The sequence below is a fragment of the Coccinella septempunctata genome, chromosome 2 (genome assembly GCF_907165205.1).
Source record: "Coccinella septempunctata chromosome 2, icCocSept1.1, whole genome shotgun sequence".
Lineage (NCBI taxonomy): Eukaryota > Metazoa > Arthropoda > Insecta > Coleoptera > Coccinellidae > Coccinella > Coccinella septempunctata.
The window spans coordinates 37,471,538-37,499,361 of NC_058190.1; the positions used below are offsets into that span (position 1 = coordinate 37,471,538).

Sequence of the window (27,824 nt, forward strand, 5' to 3'; positions counted from 1 at the left end):
GCCAATCAGTTTCCGTATTTTAGTATTTTGCAACCTTCAGAGTATTCGACGATTTCTGAGTGATCCTTTTGAAGCTTTAGCGGAGTAGAACTATCAGCATCATAAACTTCTCGATGAAGTTCTGTTGAAACAGCCTTGTTGAGGAAATACTCTCGAAGTCCTTTAATTTCCTGAGACGTATGGTAGGACAAATCAACAATTTCACGATCCCCAAGCATTTAGGGCGATGTTTTGTCTCTGTAGGACCGCTTAAGCGGTGGTGGTCCAAGAGATGATACCTAATGAGAAGCTCAGTGCTGAACAAGCGTAAATATTAATCGGTGTCATCAGATTCTTGCTGATTAGACTAGTTTTCATTATCCTTCTCAATCTTCGAGTAAACTCCTCCATCAATTCTCTTTTCATCTGGCCCTGATTGATCAGTCTATAAAGCCTGTTTCATTGGTTTTATCAGTACATAAATGCAAGGTGATTCAAATCGTCCGTGTTAAGGAGATGATACAGCTTCCGCACAGTGTAAGTGCCTGTCTTGATGGTAAATCCGATTTCAGTAGAATTCAATATATGTGACAGTCCATTCAGGGCCATGCAGATTATTATTACTTGTATTTGTTCCATGTGTTTCTGACGTTCCAGAAGATAACGAATAAAAAGTTTCAAAGGAAATTCCTTCGGGTCAAAATATTTATTCAGAAAATTATGTCCAACCTCTCTATACAAATCTTTCTCTCCTAAAGAAGCTTCCTCCGGAAACCGATAGGAGGAATCCTGATTCCTCTCCACGAACTCTATTGTTGCCTCGTCTGAAATAAGTAATACTTGACTAACGAGAAGTTAGCCTACAACAAAGCAGAGAGATTTTTAAAATACACTTATAGTTATCGAGAAACGAGAAATATGATTGTGGCTGAGTTCTTCTTGAAACGCTTTACTCCCTCAATTATTTCGAGGAATTCGTTATGGTATGCTCCGTCCAAATCAGCTGAAAATTCCCCCAATAGTACCTACATTCTCCCTGTTACATCACGTTCCCAAGAAATAGCGGTGAGGTAGCTCTAATGACGTAGTTATTCATATTTCGCTAACATTTCTAAAGTTCAGGGGTGTCACGTGAGCCTGAACGGGAAAAGAATAGTTTTCTCTTGGGGAGATTGGAAAATCAATATATGGTCATGCTATCAAAGTTATTTCAAATTAACCTCATGGTCGATTGGGATTTTTCGTTTGTTGGTAACGTCTACGACGGTCGGTTGTTTTTTTCTACCAAATTTATTGAAAATGGTTCGTGAATTTTATCAAACAGTTTTGATATGTTTGCTTCGATCATGGCGCCTTCCATTTCCATTTTGCTGACGTGACTCTACTGTTAATTAGACGTGTGGTCCACGAAAGCGTGAGAGACAAGCGTGCTTGTCAATTTTGAAAAGAGATTTCCGTCACTCGTTACGTTATACATAATCTTGTGCATAATTAAGTATTCCTCTTCAAATTATAATTTCGAATTTGTCGTTGGAAAAATAAGAAGACTAAAAAGATAAAAAGACTACTAAGAAAAGTTCATGACGAAGAGGAGAAAGCAGAAAAATATGAAGAAAATAATTATTTTTGGTGCCTTGAGACCTTAAGCTTGCACTGGCGCTGAACTTCGATACGTCTGACATAATTGTTAATCAGATTCAATTTCGATTTTTGGATTGAATGTTTATTATAAGTTTAATCGAGTACCTACTCTACAACTACATTTATCAGTAATATGGTTTCTTTTGTTATTTACCTAATAGACCAAGTACAGGGTGTCCGAGTTAAAGTGTCCCTTTACCTTATTGTGAAAACTGAAGGATCTAGAAGAAAAAGTTCGATACGAAACTTGTCTGTAATCGATTGAACTTTTATTTTTTATAACCCACCTGAATACAGGGTGCTCCGTTTTTTCTCTGTTAGTATCAACTTTCTTATTTTAAATGGAACACCCTGTATATTATTGCATTTTTGAATTTCTTGTCAAATTTTTAACTTTGGTATGACAACCATGGTCCTATATAGCATCGATTTTGAGGTATTCGACTTTGTCCTAAAATTTGGACAGCTGTAGGTGCTCACTAAAATAGCTGACACTAGTTTTCTGATAAATGTATAAAAACCAAATTTTGCCCAGCTCTTGTCAATATATTGGATCATACGTTACATCTCTATTTTTAATTAAAGTTAAAAATTCAAATAGAACTTAATTTTTTCAAATGGCAACCTATATTTTTTTCTTGTTCATCATGTAGAGCAGGTTAAAATGAGCAAAAAATGTTTTTAAACTTTTTCTGTTAAGTGAATTGTTTTAAGAAACATGGACGAAATAGTGCATTTTCCCATAAGAACAATAGAATTATTAATTAGTATTGTTGCTATATAGTTTTTTTGATAAATTTGATTAACTAGATAGTCTAATGAAAGTCAAAAAGACTTTTTTATACATAATCAGTACTCGGTCACAATTAGTTTAATTATTTCAATTTTAAAGGGAGGCTCAACTATCAGATACATTTTTCTCAAAATAATCAAGTAGTTCTCTGACAAGACAAAAGAAAACTAAAAAATACACAATAAGATAAGTGCTAGTATCCACAGTTACCATATGCTATCAGCTATCAGCTTGATTAATTAATTATGGTTGGTTCTTACGGGAAAATGCACTTTTTCTGTTTCTGAAACTATTTGCTTCACAGAAAAAGTTTGAATACATTTTTTGCTCATTTTAACCAGCTCTATATGATGAACAAGAAAAAAATATAGTTTGCCATTTGAAAAAATTAAGTTTCGATTGAACTTCTATTTGAATTTTTGAAGACCCTATATATCAGATTACTAAAAATAGAGATGTAACGTATGATCCAATATGTTAACAGGATCTGGGCAAAATTTGGTTTTTATACATTCATTAGAAATCTAGTATCAGCTTTTTTAGTGAGCACCTACAGCTGTGAAAAGTTTAGGAAAAAGTCGAATATCTCAGAATCGGTGCTATATAGGACCATGGTTGTCATACCAAAGTTACCTTGAAATTCGACAAGGAATTCAAAAATGCAATAACATACAGGGTGTTCCATTTAAAATAAGAAAGTTGATACCAACAGGGAAAAAAACGGAGCACCCTGTATTGGGATGTGTTATAAAAAATAAAAGTTCAATCGATTACAGACAAGTTTTGTATTTAGCTTCGTTTTCTAGATCCTTTAGTTTCCACAACAAGGTATAGGGACACTTCAACTCGGACACCCTGTACATGGGTGTCACAAGTCACAACTCACCTCGGTATTTGTCACAACTTAACTTGCCATTAGGAGTACATATTGTGACAAGGGAAGAAATTTCTTTTTCTGTGGAATTCTTCGAAAACTGTAACTATTTCTTAAGGTTATTTGTGATAAAATGAAGATTAGGCAACATTCCCTCTTATGACTGATAGATGTAGAATGCTTCTGGGCTGGGATATAATAGGTGAAGTAAAAATTGTCACAACTCTCCTCGATCTCCCCAACTTCACTTACTAACCTATTAAACAAACAATTCGCAAGTTTTTTCCTACTATTAACCTCAATTAGTTCAAAATATCACATCATCTACCGAAACTCCTGATTTTTATTAAGAATATCGAAGTGATAGAGGGCGAAAATTCCAGGAATTCATGATATATTCTTCTAGATTACATATTGTGTAATAAAAGAACCATTGAACACTTTCCTGGAATTCGCCACTTTCATAATTTATAAGTTTAGTCCCATTACTTCAGCATATCAACTGAAATATCGATTGAATTTTCCACATTCTTTCGACATGAATCATCAAATTGCCAATGAACTATTGGTTTTTATGTAGGTAGTTATATACAGGTGGATTCTTTCTTCTTTATTATATCGAAAAATGATTTTCTGAAATTCACAGAAATATCGTAATTTAACTTTGATCGACAAAAAGAATATCAAAAAAATTCAAAATCTCTTCAACCATCTGAAACGATAGTTATTGCATAATGTTGAAATGTAATGATAATACCTCCGCTCCGAGAGAAGGAGTTCGTGTATCCTAACTGTGAATATAAACGAATTTTACGACCATTTTTTTTCGTTGGTTGCATACATTTGCAGTAGAATTGGTAGTATTTTAAGAATAATCCTACATTCCTCGGATTATGAACGTTCCGATTTGCATGTACCATGAAAAAATGTGAATCACAATCTAAGTATATCATTCGAGATGATAAATGAGAAGGGGATATTATAAACAGGAGAGTTGCTAAAATCACGCAATATTTAAGGAGAACTGATGGATAATTGGTGTTTTATTATCCTGAAATTTTTCCACCTGACTTTCAGAATAACTAGCTGAATCTGTGACACTACACATCTGTGGATCTTTTAAACGGAGTTGTATTCAGCCAAAGTACCCAAATTTCACAGACACTTTCTAATTTTTGAATGTCAAATTACTCGAAAACGGCGCATTATACGAAAAAATATGAAGAATACCTTTATTTTACAAAAAGAACAAATATTCCTTAGATGGCTTCCAACTTAGTTTCAAGAGTCGGATTCTTCAAATGTTTGGTATTTTTATGGTACGTAATGGTCATAGTGGAAAAAGTGGAAGACTTGGTGATATCGTGTGTTCGAAAAAGATTCAGCAAATAAATGAAAAACTATATTGCGAAACTCATTTCATTCGATAAAGCCGTTTGTGGGATAGAACTAGAAATAGTATTTTTTGATGTTTTTTAAACGGCCTTCATCTTTAAAGCTCAAGAATGTACTGTTAAAATATTTGTACGAGCCAAAGACTGACCCTGTATAAAGAATAAGGATACACAACTTTATGTTATAGCTCAGCAAATATACCTGTTGGAAAAAATCATAGTACGCCACTGGATTTCTATCAAAAAAGTGTCTGTATAATGTTTTCATTTCAACATCCTAGCACAAACAAGAACGGAAATAATGACCAAAGTTGAAATCGCCCAAATTTAAATTTTGGCCTATAACTCGAAAACAAAAGAAGATAGAGGAATGCAGTTGATGGCATTATTAGTTTCTCGAAAAAAGACGACATGAATAGCACATTCATTTTCCTCTATCTCGTTTGGTTGAAAAGTTGTAGTTCAGGTATCACCAATTTTGCCCACCCTGTACATTTTATACTTTCGCCTCCTGAATGACCCAGAAATACCCGAAAAATGCCTATGAAAAAGTGAAATTTTTGACATTTCCCAATTTCATTTTTCCAATCGTTGGGAAAGGGAAACCATCGAAGATGAGAAGCACAAGTATCACCAATGTGTCGAAGTACAAGTGTCACCTGTGTGACGAAGCACAAGTGTCACCTGTGTGACGAAGCACAAGTGTCCTTTGTGTGACGAAGCATAAGTGTCACCTAAGTGCGAAGCATAAGTGTCACCTAAGTGCGAAGCACAAGTGTCACCTGTGTGACGAAGCACAAGTGTCACCTGTGTGACGAAGCACAAGTGTCACCTGTGGGACGAAGCACAATTACCACCGACGTGAGAAGCACAAGTGACACCTATGTGAGAAGCACAAGTGTCACCTGTGTGACGAAGCACAAGTGTCACCTGTGTGACGAAGCACAAGTGTCACCTGTGTGACGAAACATAAGTGTCACCTAAGTGCGAAGCACAAGTGTCACATGTGTGACGAAGCACAATTGCCCCGACGCCGACGTGAGAAGCACAATTTCCCCGACGCCGACGTGAGAAGCACAATTGCCCCGACGCCGACGTGAGAAGCACAAATGTCACCTATGTGAGAAGCACAAATGTCACCTATGTGAGAAGCACAAATGTCACCTATGTGAGAAGCACAAGTGTCACCTATGTGTGAAGCGCAAGTGTCATCTATGTGAGAAGTACAAGTGTCATCTATGTGAGAAGCACAAGTGTCATCTATGTGAGAAGCACAAGTGTCATCTATGTGAGAAGCACAAGTGTCATCCATGTGAGAAGCACAAGTGTCATCTATGAGACAGTCGATAGTCAGAGAAAATTGGCACCGATCACAGAACGGGTGTTTTTCATCGATAGGATATTAAAATGGTTTTTTTTTTCAACATCCGAGAAACGGCGGATTATATCGAAACGTGACGAATTCTCTTTTTCTATGTTAAGATGGAAAAAATATGTATTAACTGGGGCGTTAGAACGCCCCAACCCCAATTGAGAGTTGGAAGTAGAAGACTATTTCTCGGCATAGGTAAGAGCTACAGGTACCGTTCTTTCGAATTTAGGATGGAAAAATCTAATCTAGAAAGAACTATGGGTTACTAGTATACAAGTTGGTCCAGATCGTAACCAAGAAATTTCAATCACGTATTCTACATCAAAAATAAGCCCTAGTTTGTCATATAAACATATGTCGAGAAATGTTTCCTCTCCGAGATACGGGGTGTTAAAATTATAGAAAAAAAATGTTTTTTATTAAAAACGTAGAAATTAAGCACATATTTTGTGCTTCGAATCTAAATATTTTTGATTCGTCATCATCATTACCCTTTGGTATATGAGAAATAAGTGATTTTAATATGGCATTGCACTACAGTTTTCCTACCATCCTAATATGTCACCTATGTATCCATCCGATGTATAATAAGTAAGTGACTAGCACACCGAATCTTTTTCGAAATAGAATTTGACTATTTTCTAACAGCAATTCAAGAACTTTTTTAATGAAAAAATGCTTGTAATGACAAGCATATAAATCATGGATGACTGCATTCGAGCATTTCGTGGAATTTTGGTTAAATCAAGAGTATTGTTACAAAGACAACTGTATTTATGAGTTGAAATTGTTCTTTTTATTGGAACTCTTCATTGACGGAATTCCAGTCAGAAGCTGAAAAAGTCAATAAAGCATTTTTTCTGAGCTTTGTGCAGCATTTAAGAGACCACATTCGTCGAAAAAGACGTCGCCCTGTACTTGACAGACAAAGTACAGAAGACAAAATCTATGTGCAGAATTTTCAACGAACGTTCTTCCATCAGTGATGACCTCCAATTCAAGCGTCCGTTTGGCCGAGTTCTTCCCCTACCGTATGGAATGTTGCCTTGACATTCTTCCAGGATTCTCCGAAAAGTTCAAGGTATTGGACTGGGGCGGCTAGTCAGCTGATCGATCGAAATCAGGATGAATCATGTCGATGCAAGAGCTTTGCTGTAGTTTTCTACGGAAAACTGATGGATTTTCAGATCGCGTGCAGCAAATAAATATGAACGGAAATGGTTGCACATAATAGCAATTAGCCATTTCTTTCGCTGCATTCGAGTACATTGCGGTCATTAAGGGGAAGTTAACAAAACTGCAACTTTGAAAATTTGATGTGGTGAGTTGCAGTCAGGGTCATCTATCCAATCAGTGACCCTAGTCAAGGGCTGGTAACTGTATGCCCCTAGCTAGATGAACGAATAGTTTCAAAAACGAATGTGAAAATCGTGTAACTGTAAATAGAGTATTAACTTCTCGCAGAGCAGATACGCATAAGAGGTAGATTCAGAATCCGTAAACAGTTTTTTCGTAGACCCAAACAAAAAATGACATTTTATTTATTAATTTCCGAACGAAAAGTCGAATATTTCTGGAGGTAAGTACTTTTCGTCCGCATACACATTTCATCCGCATACACTTTTCGTCCGCAAAACTTTTTAACAATACTAGTTGAAGGGGCGATTGAAGGGGATCAATTATGGGAATACAGAATTTGATGAAAACATAAGTGACAATAACATTAATTTCATGAGTGAGTTTCATCTTTAAGGACAAAAATAGTCCTCTGCACTTGAATTGCAAAACCTACGACAGGTGTATATTACCAGTGGCAACTTATGGTCTAGAAACTATGGCAATAAAAAAAAAAGTGTCAGAACAACTGAGAGTAACTCAAAGGGCCATTGAAAGGAATATGTTGGGTATAAGCTTAAGAGACAAAATTCCGATCACCGGAAAACCGAAAAAGAAGCATAGGAAGACCAAGAAAGAGATGGATAGACGATATAGTCGCTGTAGCCGGTAAGCAATGGATGAGAACAGCAAAAGACAGAGAAGCATGGAAAAAATAGGAAGAGGCTTATATCCGACACTGCATGAAAGAGAGCTGAAGAAGAACAAGTATTAAAAAAGTTGATTTTATTTTTCTAATTGTTTTTTCGTATCTGAAAAATTAAGATTTAATATACATATAAATTTGAAACTTAATCCTAGATTTTTGAAATGCAATTTAACTATAGAAAAAAATATTTTAGAACTAACAAAATTCACTTGAACTCTTTCACTTCCTAGCTCCTCAATTGACTCATCGTACTTTTTTTAAACTAAAATAATTGATAACAAGGTTTCCGAATATGATTTTTCGTCAAAACATGTAAAACATGGAATAACAACTATGCATTGAGGTTCCAATAAATAGAAAATAATAGAGTTTTAAAAAACCGTCACATTACTCTATCTATAATATAAGATCGATCGGTAAACATCACCAAGAGTTCGAATACATTGATGAATAGCTTATTTTGTGCCACTAATAATAAACAAGATGAAATCTTTTTCGCAGAAAGCGAGAATGTCACAATGCAGAGAGTACTTATATGGATTCTAAATGTTTACTTCACCGCTTCTTTCGATTCGAAGAACTGAAATCTGGAATATATACATAACATCAAATAGGCCAAGCCAAATAAACAAGCTGCGGTCGCAAAATGGCGGATGATTCAGGATTCATATAGTGAGAACGTAAAGGATGGAACATACACACCGGGTTTCATAAAGCTCTTACTGCCCGATCAACGATTTGACAGTCACTGGATTTCAAAAACGAAATCGCTAAAACTTTTTAATTCCTACATATATTGAACAAGAAGCAATTTAGAATCATTGAATAGATGTATATAGATCATAATTTGATTCGAGAATTGAATTCCGAATTCGTATGACTGAATTATTGATTGAAAACAAATTGACGTTTATCTGTCAATCAAGCGTTGATTCCCCGATCGAGCTTTATGAAACCGGGGGACAGTGTGGCAATTTGAAAAAGAACCTAGCGCCTTTAATATCTCGGCCCTCATGCAAAATAAGAAAAAATTCAAAATGAAGTAAACTTATGGTTATTAGGGGGATATTTATACGGTGTGTTCCAACCAATTTGCCCTGTGAGCGTTATGATAGCAACCCCTAATACCTTAAATGGCAATGGGGGCTGAGTGATACGTTGTTTTAAGAGTAATTTGATTCCCTTTTCTCCATACACTCGACCTTTTTCATTAGGTATTGATGAAAAAAGAGTAAAATAGTAACGATATTTACGAGTTGCATGAAAATAATGAAAAAATCTTTTTACTATAGAAGATTTTCAAAATGTTGTCCATTATTTTGTAGACCAAAATATTTTTTTTCATATTCGACCCTTATAGTTGGGGAGCCCAAGAGGGAAATTCGGGATTTACTCCCGTGTCAAATTAATATAAGAGACCCAGTAGAGTACCTTTACTAAAAATCAGACCTATATACAGGGTGTGGCGTAATGAATGGATAATATGGAGCCTGCAGGTATAGGACTCTATGGCGGTTCAGAAAAATATATTTTACGTTTAGTAAAAGTGCCTTGGTTTTCGAGATATTCGAGATTTTCGAAAATTCAAGAAAATCACACCCTTAGCCACTCCTTTTGCAGGCATGACTCCAAATGAAGGGATGTTTTCAAACTGTTTTTTGGATAGTATTCCTGGATAGATGCGCTATCGAATGTAAATTATTATTTTTGAGGCGCATGAATAGTTTTTCATAAATAAAAGAATTAACTCAAATTTTTCGTTTGGCTTTTTTTTTTCCTAAGTTCAACCCAGCGTGGTGTGAAAAATAATATGGTTACTTGAGTGCCAAAGCGAGAGAAAACATGTCTGTTTCACTGAGATTCTGAAATGGTATAACTCACTCTATTTTCAGCATTAAATACAAAATAAATTTCTATTACAATGAGTCAAGGCAGAGTTTGACGTAAGCCTTTTTCTGTAATTTTTAGCATCTGAAATGAGACTTGCAAGCAGAATAAAGCAATTATTCATAAGAAGTTGTAGAGCATCTAGTACAGCTCCTGATGCACACTTTGAACACTTTTTGTAAAACTCGATTCAATTAAACAATATTTTAAAATTGTTTTTTTCCCTCGTATTCTTTCATTATTAAGCCCTATAGTTATAAAGTTAATAGTTGTTAAGCGAATTTCAAGTAACGAAGTGAATTTTAGCACTTTTGTAATTAAGAAAAAAAGCTGAAAATTAATCAATTTTTATTACATTGAATCAAGACCGTTGTTACAAAAATGCTGAAATTTAATGCATAACTTGAAAATATTGATTTCACAACGTTGGGGTTCAATAATAAAAGAAAACGAGAAAAAAATAACAAATTTAAAATATCGTTTCATTGAATAAAGTTTCACAAATCACGAATGATGCTTAAATTGACCACCATGAGTTCTGATACATACTCTATATTCTACATTTTCTAATAAATTATAGCTTTATTGCATAGATATCAACAATTTCAAAATGAGTATCGTTTCATTGAATTAAATATCACAAAAGAATCTCTAAGAGGCCATTATGAGCTTCAGTAAATGCTCTATACCTTCTTATAGACGATTGCTTCATTCTGTTACATTTCTCATTTTAGATGCTAAAAATTTTAGAAACACTGTTTACATTAAACTAGGCCTCAATTGATTGCAATAGGACTTTATTTTGTATTAAATGCTGAGAATACAGAGAGTTATACCATTTCGGAATCTCAATGAAACTGGCATGTTTTTTCTTGCATTGGCTCTTAGGTAACCATATTATTTTTTACACCGCGCTAGTTTGAACTTATGAAAAAAAATTAGCAAAACGGAAAAGTTGAGTTAGATCTTTTTTTCATGAAGAACTATTCATGCCCCTCAAAAATAATGAACTACATTCGATAGATCATCTATCCAGGAATACTATCCAAAAAACAGTTTGAAAAAAGTCCTTCATTTGGAGTCTTGCCTGCAAAAAGAGTGGCGAAGGGTGTAATTCTCTTGAATTTTCGAAAATCTCCAATATCTCGAAAACTAAGGCACTTTTACTGAACGTAAAATATACTTTTCTGAACCGCCATAGAGTCCTCTACCCCCTGGCTCAATATTATCCATTCATTACGCCACACCCTGTATATGGGGAATTGTCTAAGAGAGCCTGTCAGAATAGTAGGAAAAAACGATCATTGTACACAATCGAGCGTGTCAGATTGTTGTTAATTACATGTTGAAAAGTCTTAGAACATAGATACATGGAATGGAAAATAAACATTGCAAAGACTGGAGTAAGACAGTTGCTTAGTGTCGCCAATCACAATTGAGACCTTTGTTTCGGAGATCAGTGTCACATCAATTTTCAGTACGAATAGATAGGAAGTAGGCATGTATATAAATTTTTCAATATAACGCCACTGCTTTAGTGTCGCGCTAGACAGAGAAACATTCATTTATAGTACAGAAAATCCATTCCATGTATCTATGTATCCATGTATCTTTGAAAACCTGCAGACGCTTTCTCCACCGCTGAAAGTTCATACATCATAGAACCCTTTTTTTCTTTCTACCATCTAATCTCCAAAATTCAATAGGTCTCCATGGCGCTCGAGTAAATCCCGATTTAGCATCATCGGCTCCCCAACTATTACGTTTTGGAAAACTTCAACTAGAATTTCACTGCCTGCTGTGCGTATTCTTACATTCAATTCTTTTACATCTCGGGGCCATATTTTATACACAACCGACTTCAAATGCCCCCAGAGAAAAAATCTAAAGGTGTCAAGTCTTGGGAGCGAGGTGGCCATTGAATTGGCCCTCTTCTACCAATCCATTTCTCTCGGAAATGAGTATCAATTGGAGAATACCCAAAATTGGAGATTTCTGAAGAGTTATAATAATTCATTGAATTCTGTCTCTGAAAACTAACTGAAAATATCTCCAAAACCTTGAGGTTTGAATATGACGAAATCAAAATAAACCGTGGTTGAAATTAAGTGGAATAGTTTCATATTCAACGCTGCTGTGTTTCTTACTTATGATTGCTTAGTAGTAATAAGCTCATTGCTTATTTCTTTTGAATTATTACGATGAGGAATCTTTTAGAAAAAACAGGATACGAACTTCAACGAGTAACCACTCTTCATCGTCCCCTACCAAATTCAAACGTGTAAGAGTTTTTTGGGTTACAGATTACAGCCCTTCGCCATCCTCAGTTCAAGTTGCAAGCAGAAACCCAACTTTACTCGTAACATGCATGTCTGTCATCACACGCTTCTGCCTGTCCCATCAACGATCCCTATCATATTTCCTACGCCGTCCATCCGGACTAAACCCTTCTTCAATTACTCTTTATTCGCTCTAGATTAGCAGCAATCACTTTCAACATTTCACCTCGATCACGAACCCCCAATTATTGCTCTGATTATCTCGCTCCGTTCGACCTTGACCCTGTGTGCACGCCACTGACTCATCGGAAGTCCGTGCCTGGCTGTGGCCCGATTCATGGTCGTAGTCGCGCGTGCCCTTCCCTTGTAATCTGTGCGATCCTGGTGAAAGTGGCATACGGAGAATAAGGACACGAAGGGCTTCTCAGACGGCAATCTTTGAAATGATGCTAGGATATTTTTAATGACTTTCGAAGGATATTATCATCATCAATCACAGCATGACGAAGTCTATGCATACTTTTGATCAGATTGTTGAAGTAGCATTGATGAATTTTTCTCCAGAGTTGCTGTAAAAGCCATCTGAGTTCTTAGAGCATATGTGGACTTGGTTGATGATCCTGGGTCTATGTTTTAACAGACTAGAACTTGGTTCTCTTGCTGCTATCTTCAACTTCGTTTTCCAGTGATTTTTTCTGTTTCATTTTAGATAATTCTCTCCCTGTTTTTCCTCCAGGTTTTCTCGGTCTCCTGATTCTTCGTTTTTCGTTTTCGTCTTTCCTCTTATACCAGTGGGGGGATCTACAGATGATGTTGGACACCTAAAAATATATATACGAAGCTTTAGGCCTTAAACTCAATATTGACAAAACCAAAATCCTGGTAAGTCCACCAGAAAGCCTTCAAACAGATATCAGCCTGGAGAATGAAGCTCTAGAACAGGTCGAGCAGTTCAAATACTTGGGAAGCTTCATATATACCAAGGCTAACCTGGACACGGAACTACACAACCGTATCAATTCGGCATCACAGGCATTCTGGAAGCTAAAGGACAGAATGTTTCAAAATCTCGCCCTCAATCTGAAGACCAAGCTGTTCACAAAGCAGTGGTCCTCCCAACGCTTCTTTACGGAAGCGAAAGCTGGACGCCCTACAGGCGACATATTAAACAGCTTGAACAAACGCAACAACATCATCTAAAACAAATAATGCACATCAGATGGTTCCACAAAGTTTGAAATGAGGAAGTCTTGCAGCGCACTAGTTGTATAACAATTGAGGCTCAAGTAACGACTCAGATGCAGCGGACACATTCTGAGGATGCGAGACACAAGACTCCCTAAAATAGCTTTGTATGGCGAATTCACAGAAGGAGCTCGGAAACCAGGAGGCCAGTATAAGCGGTTTAAGGATATACTCCATCAATCCCTAAAACCATTTAATGCCAATCATAACTGGGAACAACTAGAGTTAGACAGATCACAGTGGAGGTCTTTGGTCCACTGATATAATGGAGACTCGAGAAGAATACAGCTGCGGCAAGATCTCGTTGATCCATGCCCGGAGTATGGCAAGATCTGTAGGTCACGGTTAAGTCTCTTCGGTCACAGGACACAGTCGCGAGTAGCCCTAAGAAATTATAAGTTTGATCGCACCGATAGTTTTGTTTTTGAGTCTTTTTGTAGATTTATTCTCGGTAACGGGATACAGCAATGATGATAATATACCACTGTTTTCATAGCTTTCCATTTTTTCGTAGGCTCCTTTTGCCAGTTCGATAACAATGTGTTCTTTGATTATTGTGGTTCCTGTCATCTCTCTGATCTCTTTGTTTCTTGTGTACCACTCTTCGTCTAGGGCTTCTCTAACAGTTATGTTCTGTATGGTTTCCAATTTTTTCAGATGATTCTTATTTAATTTTTAAATTTTCACTTTCGTATGGCATAGTCGGTCTAATTATTGCTTTGTAAAGTCTGATTTTCAGTTCTGGTTCCAGTTTGTGTTTACTCATATTTAAGTTTTCATCTAGTTGTTATTCCTAGATATTCGACTTCATTTTGCAATTCTCATTAATTTTTATCTTCATTTTTGGATTATGTTTCTTGTTTTCGTATTGGAACATTATGCTTTGACATTTGCTTTCATTTATTTTTATTTTCCATTCCATTGAACAAAATTTAAAACGTGAATCTTCAATGTAGTGTGATGTAATTTTCACGAGCTATGCAAATATGCTATCGGCAGAGCTATTTAACTATTTCAACCAATTTCATTAAAAACTACCCTGAATAAATTTAAAATCGAAATTAGATAAATATATCGTATGTTCTGTACTGTATGATCTAATCTTATAAATACCTAATCTCAAGGTAGTTTTCAAAAAAAATGCAGGAAAGAAAAATATAAACCAACCATTATAATCATATATTCAAATTAAGAATAGATTGATTTACTATACATACTTTTAAAGAAAAACGGGAACACCAGAATTTGAAATGGAAGGAAAATAGTCAGAAATTGGCTTTATGCTATTTAATTTTGAAAAACCAGTTGATTTTGCAGAATATGAGAAAAAAACTAATGTCAAATATTCGAATAAAACAAGAATTTAGAACAGCGCGGTTAAAACGAAATATTTTATCCAAGAATGGTTCTAATCCATAACGAGCAATTATAACCGAATACAACCCTTGAAAACAATTCGTATACACCGCCTCTGTACCAACTTCTTTCTGATACCGTTTCCGCGAATTCCCGAAATTCAGAAAATCGTTTAGCGCCAGTTTCCACTGGGAAACGTCAATTTCAGCAAGATCGACAAGTTCCGAGAAACGAATCCGCTACATCGGAAATATGGAAAAGAATATGTGTCAGCAATTGTTCTATCGCCTTTTTGCTCAACTTTATGCGGGATAGAGAAAGAATTTCGATCCTTTACTGATTGCACATTTGAAGAGAGGAAAAATATCAATTTAACATAATCATCGCATATTATTAAGGGAAAGTAGTACATACGATTCGAGATCAAGACGATCTACGTATGTTACCCCAAATAGGAAAATGTGTCACATCTTTGAGCAATAGCCTGAAATACGTACTGAGTCAGTTGAAAAGTAGAAATTACCACGTGAGAGGTAATAATAGGAATATTGAATAATATATTTTCAACTATTCCTGAATTTCAGCATAATTTTGGCATGTATATGGCTATGAAAATCTTTGCAATATCTAAACAATTGAATCGCCGATGTCACCTCGTCGTTATTTTAATAAAGTAATTTCATTACGGTTGCAGCATTTCAGAAACTAGAAGCCAGATTATATTCAAATTCTGCACCAACCTCCAAAACTTTATTTCAAAGCTAAATAAGAGTTTTCAACTTTATCGATCGGTATTTTGGGGACAAGCAGCGTTGGGTGAGTTTAGTACCTGGATGGATGACCGTTATGGTTATGGTTATGAATTCAAACAACCGTCCAAATGCTCCTGTATAATCATTTACCTGTTGTTTTAATTTCTCATCATTATAGTTCGGACTAGGTTGGTAGATGTTATGAAAAATTTCAGGATAATATGTTCGTGTATAATAAAATACCGATTACCGTGGAAAACAGCATCAATTTCGACGCGAGAGAGTTCGATAATTGACCGGGTGCAATTCGGTAGAAATATGGGCAACCTGATGACCTAATTCCCTCTATTCCCACTACAGCCTTTAATGCTTCCTGGAAATTCGAGTTCACGGAATTTTCGACAGAAACGGTTTTCCCAATTTTCATCGGATTCGAAACACATTTTGTAAATGGAATATTATAATATGCAGTTTCACATTGAAATTGAAAAAGAGGCATATTTTTCGGTAGAAAAGATAAAATTTTGAAATAGGTATCGCACAGACTTGATTGATTCCCAAACCATCAAAACCGCAAACATTGAATACCCCAAAAATTATCAGACAAACATATCCCACCAAAATAATTTGCATTTGCATGTAAAATTTTGCCAAAACAAGACCGGCTTATGCACCCTCAAAAAGTTATCAGATCTTTGAGATAACTCTCAAATCATATTTATATACTGTGAGCAATTTATTATTCTATCTAAAAATCCGCAATTGAAATTTCAATAGAATCATTTTATTAGAAATGTGAAAAGATTTTTCAAACATTTACGAGCTGATACGTTCATTTCCTAAATGTTGAATGTAATCCTACGGTTATTGTTTAAACTATGTTTTCGCTATTGAAACTGTAATTCGGTGGAGCGTGTTCACTACCACATGAAAAACGCTCTTTTGCATTATCACCAACATATATTTTATAAAAAATAAGAATTCATAGCCTTAATCGAAAAAATGTATGTTGAAAAAATCCATTTTTTAATTTTTGTCGTTTTGAACTATATTTTTCCAATCGAAAAAGGAAATGAGCCCTGGTAATGTTGAAAATTCGAAATTTCGGTAACCCAATTTTTCGTTTGACAATTCGTTTTTTTTGTCATAAAAAATGGAAAAAAAAACTTTAAAAAATACTGCTCAGTTAGCCCATAGAAGTTAAGATTTTTTGGTGATTTCCATACAAATCGATACATTTCTCTTGCAAACAAAAATATAAAAAACATCGGTTTTTTGCATTTTTCACTATAAATTTGACGTCATGTCTAAAATTGGTAAAAATAAAAATTATAGATATGGCAATTATCAACATCTATTATCTTCATTCAAACTTTTTCGAATATAGTTTAGCCGAAAATCGCGCGTAAACACAATTTTTCACCCCTGAAAACCACCACCTACCCTACCTTCATTTTATTCGTTACATCGTTACATATCTTCCTTGAGGTACCCAGTATATATCAGTTTTACTTTCCATAAAAATTTTCCTTCAACTAATCTAGTCGGAAGTAACCGATGTTTTCTAAGGGTGACGCTGAATACGTCCCTGCTCCGTTTCGAGGAAAATTTCTCTTAAACCGCGTTCCCCGAAAGCAGATGTTGACCCTTGAATAACTAAGGCTGTTACGTAGTTTCTCATTTTCTCAGAAGCTTTCGGTGTTTAGAACTTTTAGAAGTTCGTTGTAGAATGACAATTGATTCTTTCGTTTATCTAATCGCAAGGGTTAGATATTCCCGTTTCAATGGTGAGCAGGCCCGCCGTAAGCTGGCGTGCAAGGCGTGCCCGGCACAAGGGCGGCACGTCCAGGGGGGCGGCAAATCCAGTGAAATTGAAATTTTTTTTTGAGCGGACAAACAACGTGGTAAACGGGTAAGGGGAGAGAAAAAAGGGGGGGTGGTTGTCCAACTCCAACTGCTTTAAAATTTTGCCAACTGTCATAGAAACATAGAAATTTTGCCAAATGCGATCGAAACTTTGCCAACTGCTTTGAAATTTCTCCAACTCCGTTCAACATTGGGGGCGGCAAGGTCTCTCCATCCCCCTTAGAGAGACTTTTTCTCTGAAGGGAGGACAGGCGGCCAACATCGATAATTTCCGTATATCCACACGGAATTCAGTGAATTCACTGCAGTGTTTCTTTCAGGTATATTTCCGGGAGGGGCACTGCCGCCCCCAAAGTTCCGCAGGTTCCCCCCCCCCCGGGCGAAATACTGAGAGCGCCTAGATTCAGTTATGCCGTAAAACTTCAAGATCGAAAAATTCACCTAATCCGATAAATTGCCCTCCCGGAACTTCGCTCTCTGGATACGCCCCTGATGTAGCGCCCTATTGGGGGCGGCACAACAGTATTTGCACGCGGGCGCTCAGACATCTAGCGGCGGGCCTGATGGTGAGTACAGGGTCGGAACTATTGAGAAGCAACCGGTGTAAAGTCCTGCTAGCAAGTTTTCCCATGCGGAAAACGATAAAAATTTCCGACTAATGGATGCCACTTCTGCCCCGGGCGACAAAAATTGAAGAACCGTCCCTGGTCGATATAAATTGAAGTGTGAAATGAAAGTTTTTTTTTTCGAATTACCCACGCCTTGGACAATTGGCTGGAAACATCCTTGAGATAAAAGTCATACCTTTTGGATGTGATATATGTACTCGTATATGTATATATAGTTCTAGTTAAAATAATAAGTTTTTCAAGTATCATTTTTTTCTATCTCGAATCTTTCTGGAATACCATCTGTTGATGTTAATTTTTTTTCATTTGTTTTCATAAATTTTAAACGCAAAACCTGAAAGGGGCTATTCAGGAGCCATTTTCTGATTTCTGCGACTCTTCCCCACAAAAAAGTATCTCTCAAACACCGCTAAGAACTGCCGTTTTCGACTTTTTATTTGAACTCCTGTTTGCAACTCATGAAATGTTTCCGCTGAGTACAATATCCTCCAAAATTCGAACGCTCATCAACTCCTTCAGAAATTATAACAATGAATGAAAAACATCTAAGTCCAACAGCCTGTATCTGTATCTGATGGGATTCGAAATATATGTATGTATAAAGAAAAAAATTTACTTGCAAAACTTCTCATTTTAGCCAGAACTAGTACTTCCCAAAGTTATATCCTTTCGAATCACCCTACATAATAAGTACAATAAATAAGTGTGTATTACGAAAATTTAATCAATAAAAAACGTTACAATATTTATCTGACAAAACAAGGAACACAAGATACATTTTTGCTTTACAGCTGATCCTCAATAAGATCATCTGGGCATGTGAAGACAAGAAAAGAGAAATAACTGCAATTTCAAGGTGTTCGTCGGATTATATTTTCTCCAATCTTCTGTCACCAAAATGTAGCAACCCGATATGCGACAAGCTGTATTACTTCGAAATCATTTCTTGCTTCTTCTTTTACAGTTTCATACAGATACCTGCGAAATGCAAACCAGCTTTGAGGCGATATCACTCGAAAAGTATCCCACCTTTATTATTTCGACCAACGATAAGCATTACCTAATGCCGAGGCCGCCGAGGATCGGGAATATCGGGATAGGTCAGTAACCCTGAGGCGAGCATCTGTTCGATCCGAAACATAAGCACCAAATTTGCAGGATTCAGGATTTCAGAAACTGTGTCAGAGACGTACGCATGCCAGGATGGTTTTCACAGCAGACTGATCGAAATTATAATGGTGTTTCGATATACAAATTTGTCCTGCTTCGTTTTCTACAGAAGGAGACTATTTGGCAGATCCAGATTATATCATACCTCTTGGATTTAAAAGTCTGGACGCATTCTTATAGTGTAGACCTAACAAGATTTAAATATAATGAGGAGTGTGAAGCATCTTCCCCTTCCCTATGAAAGATCAAATCAAAAATTAGATTCGGAAAATTCAAATACTAATATTGAACTCCATTATAGTACCTAACTCGTATAATTCATATTTCAAAGTGAATTACAGGGAATAATTTAGACCAAAAATAATATAAGTCTTTGAAGATGATAGCAGATCAATAAAAAAAAAGTATAACTGATAATTGTATAGTCTGAATTCTTACCTGATTTGATTGATTAGGTGAGCTCGCACGAAATACCGAAATACTAGAACCTAAAAAACTTCTAGACAGCAAATGCACTTCAGGATAAGAAATCAAATAGTCCTAGTTCACGGGTCATCACAAAGAGAAAAATTAAATATCAAATCAAGTCATTTTAACTATCGAATTAATCTACAATTAGTGTCAAATCAAAATACCCCTCAAAAGGACTGCAATGCCAACAATAATATACCAAATTGAAGTTATTTGATTTATAATTTGTCAAATCCTGATAACACCGCAGGATCCTGCAACATCCGTAGTCCTTAAAACTGTAGGTCAAATTCTATGTCAATTGAGAGAGTTGTCAAAACCTGCTTTTTATTCGAAAAGTAAATCAATAAAAGCTTGAAGAGTTTTGAACTTTGTTTGAAATTATTTATTCAGAATACTCACCATGTCGAAAAACAGAAATAGAGGTACTAAATATTAATTTCATCTGTATTGAAATTTTTTTGAAAAAATTGAATTTTCAGGATATCAAAACAAGAAACATGGAAAATTCAACAATGCTTCTGTTGGGGACAAAGCTAAAGAAGTTTTATCAAATATTGATGAAAATAACAGGGTCATGAGAATGTTCAAAGATTTTTCAAAGGAACTTGATCAAAAGCATGATCGATACGAAAGAATAGTCAAACTGAGCAGAGATATCACAATTGAAAGTAAAAGAATAATATTTAGTTTACATAGCACAAATACTGATATGTAAGTTCTTATGAAACATAAAAAATGTATCATTATAAATAGAGATTTTTCAGGGATGACAAGAAACAATCAGTTTTTGTGGATGTAGAAACAAGATTGAATAACTTGATGCAGACAAATTTCAAGCAAATAGCATTGGAGCTACATGGACTAGATCCCTATTTGTATCAAAAAGCATACACAAATGGAATGCAGGAGTTTATTGAAGCTTTGGTTTTCTACCAGTACCTGAAAAATGGTGAAATTGAGCCTTGGGAGGTTATAAATCGTAATTTTGTTTATGAGAATGAAGAAAAGGTAAAAATTATTCTCCATTTTTCCCACTATGATTTCATATTGGGTATAGCGGATTTCACTGGGGAATTGATGAGGAGATGTATAAACAATCTAGGAATAGGGAATGTAGAAGATTGTTTCAAACTATGTGATTGTGTGAGATATATAAATGCAGGATTTTTGGGTGAGTAATAATTTGGTATTAGATAAGTACAAATAGTAAATCTCAAAAACTAAGATATTCAATGAAGTGACGAATATCATATGTATCTTCACAACATATTTTTTAAATAAAAATTGAAATATTAATGATTACTGCATGAGATACTTAATGAATTTAAACTTTCAGGAATAATTTCACCAGGACAAAAAGAAATAGGCCGTAAGGTTTACACCCTAAAGCAGAGTTTGGCAAAAATGGAGTTGGTTTGTTATAATTTGAGAATTAGAGGAAGTGAAATTCCAAAACATATGTTAGTTTCTGTTTTGGATACACAACAAGAAATGAATGATGATGAAGATGAAGGTTTTTATTAAATTGTTAATCATATTCAATAAAAAAAGTTCAATTTATGTCTTTATATCTTTAATCAAAGATCCTGAAATACATATGCCAATTTTTTATCAATAGAGAGCTGCACTTCAACCTTAATCCTGTATGTGTGATCTTTGGAAGCAACACATTATGATATTCCAACAGAGATTATGAAGCTTTTTAGTTATATAAATATACAAACAAACGAATTTAAAAATTTTCAACTAGTTAGCTGGGTGGGCGCTACACCAAAGAGAGACAATGTTTGAAAGAAGATGAGAATAGACCTTATTTCCGAAAAAGGTCTATGGTCAAAGAGGTTTGTGATCTATGTTTTTGACGTTTGTGAATGTAGATAACCTATACAATCTATTGTCATTTTGGATTTAAATGATAACAATTTCAAAAAGGGTTTTTATTTGTTTCATTCACCTCAATACTAAAATTGACGATTTGAATACTACCAGAGAATAATCATGGACTTAGCACCTCAGGAGCCAACTCCTGAGATTCAGAATTCTTCAACAAATGAAGTAAAATTGGAAGATAAAGTTCCAGATAGTTCTGAGACCTCTGTTGTGCAAGCTAATAAAAATAATAAAGGCAAAAAACGAAAAAAGCCTAAAGATAGCACCGCACCCAGGCAACCATTGACTGGTATATTATTAATACAATAAGTATCGAAATTATATAAACAAATTTTTAATTCCAGGTTATGTTAGATTCTTGAATGATCGCCGTGAAGCAGTTAGAACAGAAAATCCCAACTCCTCATTTGCTGAAATAACAAAACTCTTGGCTAGTGAATGGAGCAATTTACCTGTGGAAAAGAAACAACAGTACTTAGATGCTGCTGAGCAAGATAGGGAACGATACACTAAAGAATACAATGCATATAAGCAAACAGAGGCTTATAAACTTTTCACAGCTCAACAAAATGAGAAGAAATTGAAGGAAAGTAAAGAAGAACCAAAGGTGTGTCTCATTAGGCATAGGAAAGATTGATAGTAACATTTGGATATTTTCAGATTCAACCCAGCCCAGTTATTTCTTCTAAAGAAAACAACGATATAGAATTTAATAACTTTGATATTCCTATATTCACTGAAGAATTTTTGGATCACAATAAGACTAGAGATGCAGAATTGCGACAGTTAAGGAAGGCTAACACTGATCTTGAACAACAAAATGCTGTCTTACAGAAACATATTGAAAATATGAAGTCTGCAATCACTAAGTTAGAGAATGAGATGTCTCAGCAGGAAAAAAATAATTGTGCATTACAAAAACATTTGGATCATATTCGATCTACACTAACATCTGGATTTTCTGTTGTAAAGTTGCCAGGTAATTGAGATGTATTTATATTCAGCATATTCCAATGTACAGGTGTTTTGAATTGGTCAAAATCTACCATTCAGCTTAATCTAACTGAAATCAGTTGTCATGTTTCAAAAAAATTATTTAAGATAGATCCATTAAAGTTTAGATTTAAAATTCAAATTAATATCTGATAGTTATAATTTTAAAACCACTCTATATAAAAAATTCAGTTAGATCCCATCAAGATACAGGCTGAAGTAAATCACTAAATCCCACCAGTGCATGGACACTGACAAGTCGTTTCGAAAATCCATAAGATAATTTTATGAAAATCTGAAAATTATCTCAATATATTTTATTTTGAGAGCCTTTATTTTTCAGGTATTAAAGAAAAACCAACAGTTCAAAGCATAGATGCTTATATGACAAATTTACATTCAATCTTATTGGAGAATAACACCAATGATGCAAACCTGTTACAAACTGTTCGTGATGTTGTTGCAAGATTAGAATTCAGTGGATGACAAGGTGAAAAGTCTTCCAAAAGAAGGAGGAAAACTAAAAAACAGTATTGAATCTAATTTTCTCAATGTTATGAATTCTTCCAACTCAAGAGATTCAAATTTGATATGTATATAGTTATTTATATAGAGATGAATACTGAGTATAAGTGTACATTTGATAGATTTTATATTTTGGACACTTCCGATTTCTGTATATTCCTTAGAAGACCAATAAATATTGCAGATTAGTTGTTTCATACAAAAAATTGTTTCATCTTAGGCTTAAAGTTATGAGGTCATGGTAAAAATAAACTGAATTGATAACAATTTTCTTGTTGAAAGTTGAAATATTGTCCTATTTAAATGTAACAATATAGCTAGAAAGATAATTTATTCTAGAATCTTAGCAAATTTTATTCCCCTCCTTCATATTTTCTCCACTCACACCCAACTAGAGCGACCTAATAATGATGTTGGAAATTGGTTTTACAAAAAGTTAAAAAAATTCATGGGAAAACTAGGTGTTAAAAACGGGAGAGCTCTCTGTTAGCCAGCTCCCCGTAGAACTGTATCAACCTGAGGATGCACAGTAACAAAGCTGGCCTTCATTGGTCTTTTCAACTTGGCAGTTTCCCTTTGCTTGTAATATCATCTTATTGACAGGCCTGCTCTGAAGCAGTCCCACCAGGATTGAATAATTGCTTCAAAACACTAAATACATAATAAAACTAAATCAAGAACATTATTTTTTTCTTTTCTGCTCAACCCCTATTTTCGACTCTGTTCAATAGTAGGCAATTATCATCATAAATGGAGATGTGGAAATGCATACAGGCTCTTCCAAATTCGGATCTATGGATCTTTAAAACAGAGTTGCATTCAGCCAAAGTACCCAATTTTCCGACTATCCCAGATATTTTTTCTTTTTGAACATTAAACTACTCGAAAACGTCATATACGACAAAATATAAAGAATATTTTTATTTTAAAAAACGTTCAAATATTCATTAGATAGTTTCAAGAGTTGGGTTCTTTGCATTATTGGTATTTTTATGGTACTCAATAAGTGATATCTTGTGTCCGAAAAAATTCATCAAATAAATGAAAAACTACATTCCGAAATTCATTTCATTCTCGTTTGTGAGATAGAACTAAAAATAATTTTTTTTATGGTTTTTCAACAGCCTGTATATTTTAAGCCGAACCGATTCGGAAAAAATGGTATAGCAAAAAAGTGTCTCTTGATCTCAAGAATACTAGTCAAAGACTTCCTTCGATTCCAGAGTGTCCTGAAACCCAGACTAAAGAGAACTTTCCAAGTTTATGTTTCTTTCCATGTTTATGTCATGTCTACACATCCTTCGATTGCATGTAGAAATGCATTTCATACTTGCAACGTAATTCGAAATACAGAGGGTGTCCCAAAACTAGTGAATCAAACGTCACACCACGATAGAGTATATCAAATACTATCGAATGACACCATTAGTTGAGCGAAAATGTACCGTTTCTGAAAAAACCTAACCTAAAGTTGCCGATTTTCGAACTATTTTTTCAATCACAAGACCAATTTGTGATTAAGGATAGCGTTTTTCTCTCATATTGTCACCCCTATAGAGGGGGTTTATTCTGAGGAATAAAAATCATGTAGAAAAAACAATTGTTTCAATTTACATTTACTCAGGTTATCGATTAGCTACTTAAAATAATTTCAATTAGGGGAGATAAAACAATAATCTTTATAGTTCAATATAATTTAAAATCGATATCCTTTTTCACAAAATGGCCCTGTGATTAAGAAAATTAGAAAATCGGCAACTCAAGGTATTTCAATAAAATTCTGATTATTTTGGAAACGGTACATCTTCGTTGAACTAATGTTGGTGTCATTCGATAATATTTGGTATACTCACCACGATAGATCTATCGTGGTGTGACGTTTGATTCACTAGTTTTGGGACAGCCTGTATATGAATACAATGGAAAGATTCGATGAAACTCTGTGCGTTCAAAAAATTCGATCTGGTACTTTTTAGGTCGATATATATTCTGTTTCTAAATTGAGCGCTTTTTGCTTTTACCACTACATTCAAAAAGGTTCATATTTCAATGACAGTAACTTCCTCGTTAACTCAAAATTTTGATATGAAATATTTTTAAGAGAAATTCCTAACAGATTTCTGCAAAAATCACTTATTGGCAGTTTTATCAAATTTGAAAGATTGTATCTATGTATCTAGATTGTATCTACAATAGAAGCATGTACTTCAGCTCTCAAGCGCTTAAGAGTATCGCAGCAATTCCAATGAATTCCTTAGCGGCCTTAGCCCCCTTCACTACGAACGGAACACCCTGTATAAGGTTGTCTCATCGTTGTTATAACTTCTCACGAAGAAAAGTCGAATAAAATCCAAAAATCCCCTTTTACATAATTTCCAATTCATCATAAATGTGGAACACCCAGTATTATATGAATATTCGTTACATATAAGCAATCTGTATTAGGGAAATGATCCACACTTCGTCATAGAACACCCTGAAAAATATCGGAAATAAATAAAATTCCAAATTTGAAGCCAGAATTTAGTTAAATTCCGATTTCAAAGTCGGAATTCAGCAAAAAATATTTTTGAATATACTTATAGGTACTAAATGATCATGAATATTTTGGTCAAAAAAATTCACACATTCAAAAAATTCTACATAACGAAATATTCCATGCTGGATAGGTTAAAATGGTCCTTTATTACTTATATGCGTAATGTCATTTCAGATCATTTACGCGATAATACCTGTTGTGAACATATGGTGGTAGATAAGAGAAAAAGATTTAATACCGCCATAAAACTACAACAACCAAACGATTGACAATCTTAATTATTTGTTCAAGTTTTATATAAACTGATTATTAATGATAGGGGTACATATCACAAGTGAGCTGGTGACGCATCTTTTCAGCTATTTGCTGCCTAATTAGTTGTTCAGATAAAATGGAGCAATGTTTACAGATTGTAAATGAATTGATTATTAGTAGGTAGCAGGTAGCAGAGTGTATCAATGCAAAGAAGGAAACCAAAGTTTTCCTTTTCGGCAAAACTTCAAAAATATTATATCAAATCACCCAGTATTTTATAAAAATAAATAAAAGTGTTCATGAAGGGAATATATCCAGCTAATTACAATGCACTTCAACAAATTTTATTGCACGGATTGGCCTCATGAACTTCTTTATACAGGGTGTATATGAATATAGTTCAGAAAAAATGTAAGGGGTGATTCCTTGTCGAAAAATAGGGTGCTCAGTTACAGTCCCTTAAAGATAGACGAAAAGCTTTTTTTAATTTTTTTCTTGAAAACCAAAAAACTGACAAGAATAAAAATAGGCAAACATTTTAGCGAGCGAAAAGGCACTCAAAAATATTTTTGGTGGTGTTCCTCTATGATAGAAAAAGCCACCCCATATTGGTGAATTCATGTAGAGTTTGGCAATAATTCCAGCCTCTATGTCACACGCTATCATGATAATAAATTATTTTTCCTAATTTTGATATTAGGATAGCGGAGCTAAATACGCTTATTATAAAAAATAATGCTTTTACCAACTGGTTGCATAAATAACTATTTATTCCTAAAAACGCGCATGAATTTAAGCAAGAAATTACAAAGGACCTTTCTTTGTTAAGAATATGGATCAAGCTATCCAAAATTGATTTTTTTTATTGTAAAATATAAATATGGAAAAAAGGTTCATATCAAACAAGGTGTAGGGGTGGCTTTTTCTACCCCTTTCAATCGTAGAGGAACACCACCAAAAAGTTTTTTAATATATGCTTGATTTCATGCTTGTTAGTTTCTGATTTTCAAGAAAAAAATTAAAAACGTCTTTTCGGGCTTCATAGAAGGGGGGCTCATAAAAGAAGAGTTCATATAAAAGACCCACTACGCAGGCAGCGTAAAGATGTTGAATTATTTTAGTCCTATAATGGCTGCATATTTGACTCCAACAATTTTATTGCCTTAAATTATTACTATTCATATAGACACATAAGTTTTAGTTGAGAACAATTTTTCATGTTAGTGCACAAGTACATAAGCTACAAATTGCCGAATGCGCTAGTTTAGCGAGCGAAAAAGAAAATCATAACTCCATTATGGGCCTTCACGGCGAGCAACAAGTGGGCCGAAAAATATTTATCAATGGCTTAACCGGTAGTGGCTTTAACGCACAAGCGTCCAAGGCTTTATATACGACAACAGCGTGAACAATTTTTCATTTGCGCATTGTTCTTCACCTGGTCTAGTTGTTACAACCAAATACATTTGAGTGCTACGAGGGTGTGCAGGTTCTTGGGTGATTGGAAAAACTTACAACAGGTGGGTGAATTTCCATGGCTGAGTTGCAATATTTCATGAATTTTTATTCAAATTATTGCAAAATTCAATCATGTAAAAATTGTTTTCCATTCAAGCTCGTTAATGTATGAAAATTTATATTTAAGGAAAATTTTTTTGATCAATGAGAGAAAGGCTCATGTCTACTCCAATTTTATTCGATAAAATATTTTTTTGATTAATCCATGAATGTGAAAGCTTAATTAGTCCTAAATGAAATAAGAAAAGAATAATAAAAATATATTTATACTTTCGTGACCGCTCTGTAGAACGGTAACATGTTTATTCACACAGGTGAAAATTATTAATATTTTCACCTGTAAAAAACG

The 27,824-nt window shown here is 34.7% G+C and overlaps 3 protein-coding genes across 7 annotated transcripts in view; 2 read left to right on the forward strand and 1 right to left on the reverse strand.

Annotated features, from left to right (window-relative positions):
- The window catches only part of LOC123307082 (cAMP-regulated phosphoprotein 21), a 55,073-nt gene extending 35,140 nt beyond the window's left edge, over nucleotides 1-19,933 (reverse strand). For 4 of the 5 annotated variants that reach the window (XM_044889289.1, XM_044889285.1, XR_006536961.1 and 1 more), the window contains exon 1: nucleotides 19,720-19,933. The gene's annotated coding sequence lies outside the window, so the exon portion shown is untranslated. The remainder of the gene's footprint in view (nucleotides 1-19,719) is intronic. The other variant, XM_044889288.1, reaches the window with a different exon arrangement.
- An 84-nt stretch (nucleotides 19,934-20,017) lies between these two features.
- LOC123307103 (translin-associated protein X) lies at nucleotides 20,018-21,315 on the forward strand. The gene is made up of 4 exons (XM_044889313.1): nucleotides 20,018-20,177; nucleotides 20,235-20,466; nucleotides 20,520-20,926; nucleotides 21,092-21,315. Exons 1-4 carry the CDS (start codon nucleotides 20,156-20,158, stop codon nucleotides 21,277-21,279), a joined length of 849 nt encoding a protein of 282 aa, XP_044745248.1. The 5' UTR covers nucleotides 20,018-20,155; the 3' UTR covers nucleotides 21,280-21,315.
- Nucleotides 21,316-21,626: 311 nt separating this feature from the next.
- Nucleotides 21,627-23,504, forward strand: LOC123307099 (high mobility group protein 20A). The gene is made up of 4 exons (XM_044889310.1): nucleotides 21,627-21,934; nucleotides 21,990-22,252; nucleotides 22,306-22,624; nucleotides 22,982-23,504. Exons 1-4 carry the CDS (start codon nucleotides 21,754-21,756, stop codon nucleotides 23,122-23,124), a joined length of 906 nt encoding a protein of 301 aa, XP_044745245.1. The 5' UTR covers nucleotides 21,627-21,753; the 3' UTR covers nucleotides 23,125-23,504.
- Nucleotides 23,505-27,824: the final 4,320 nt, after the last annotated feature.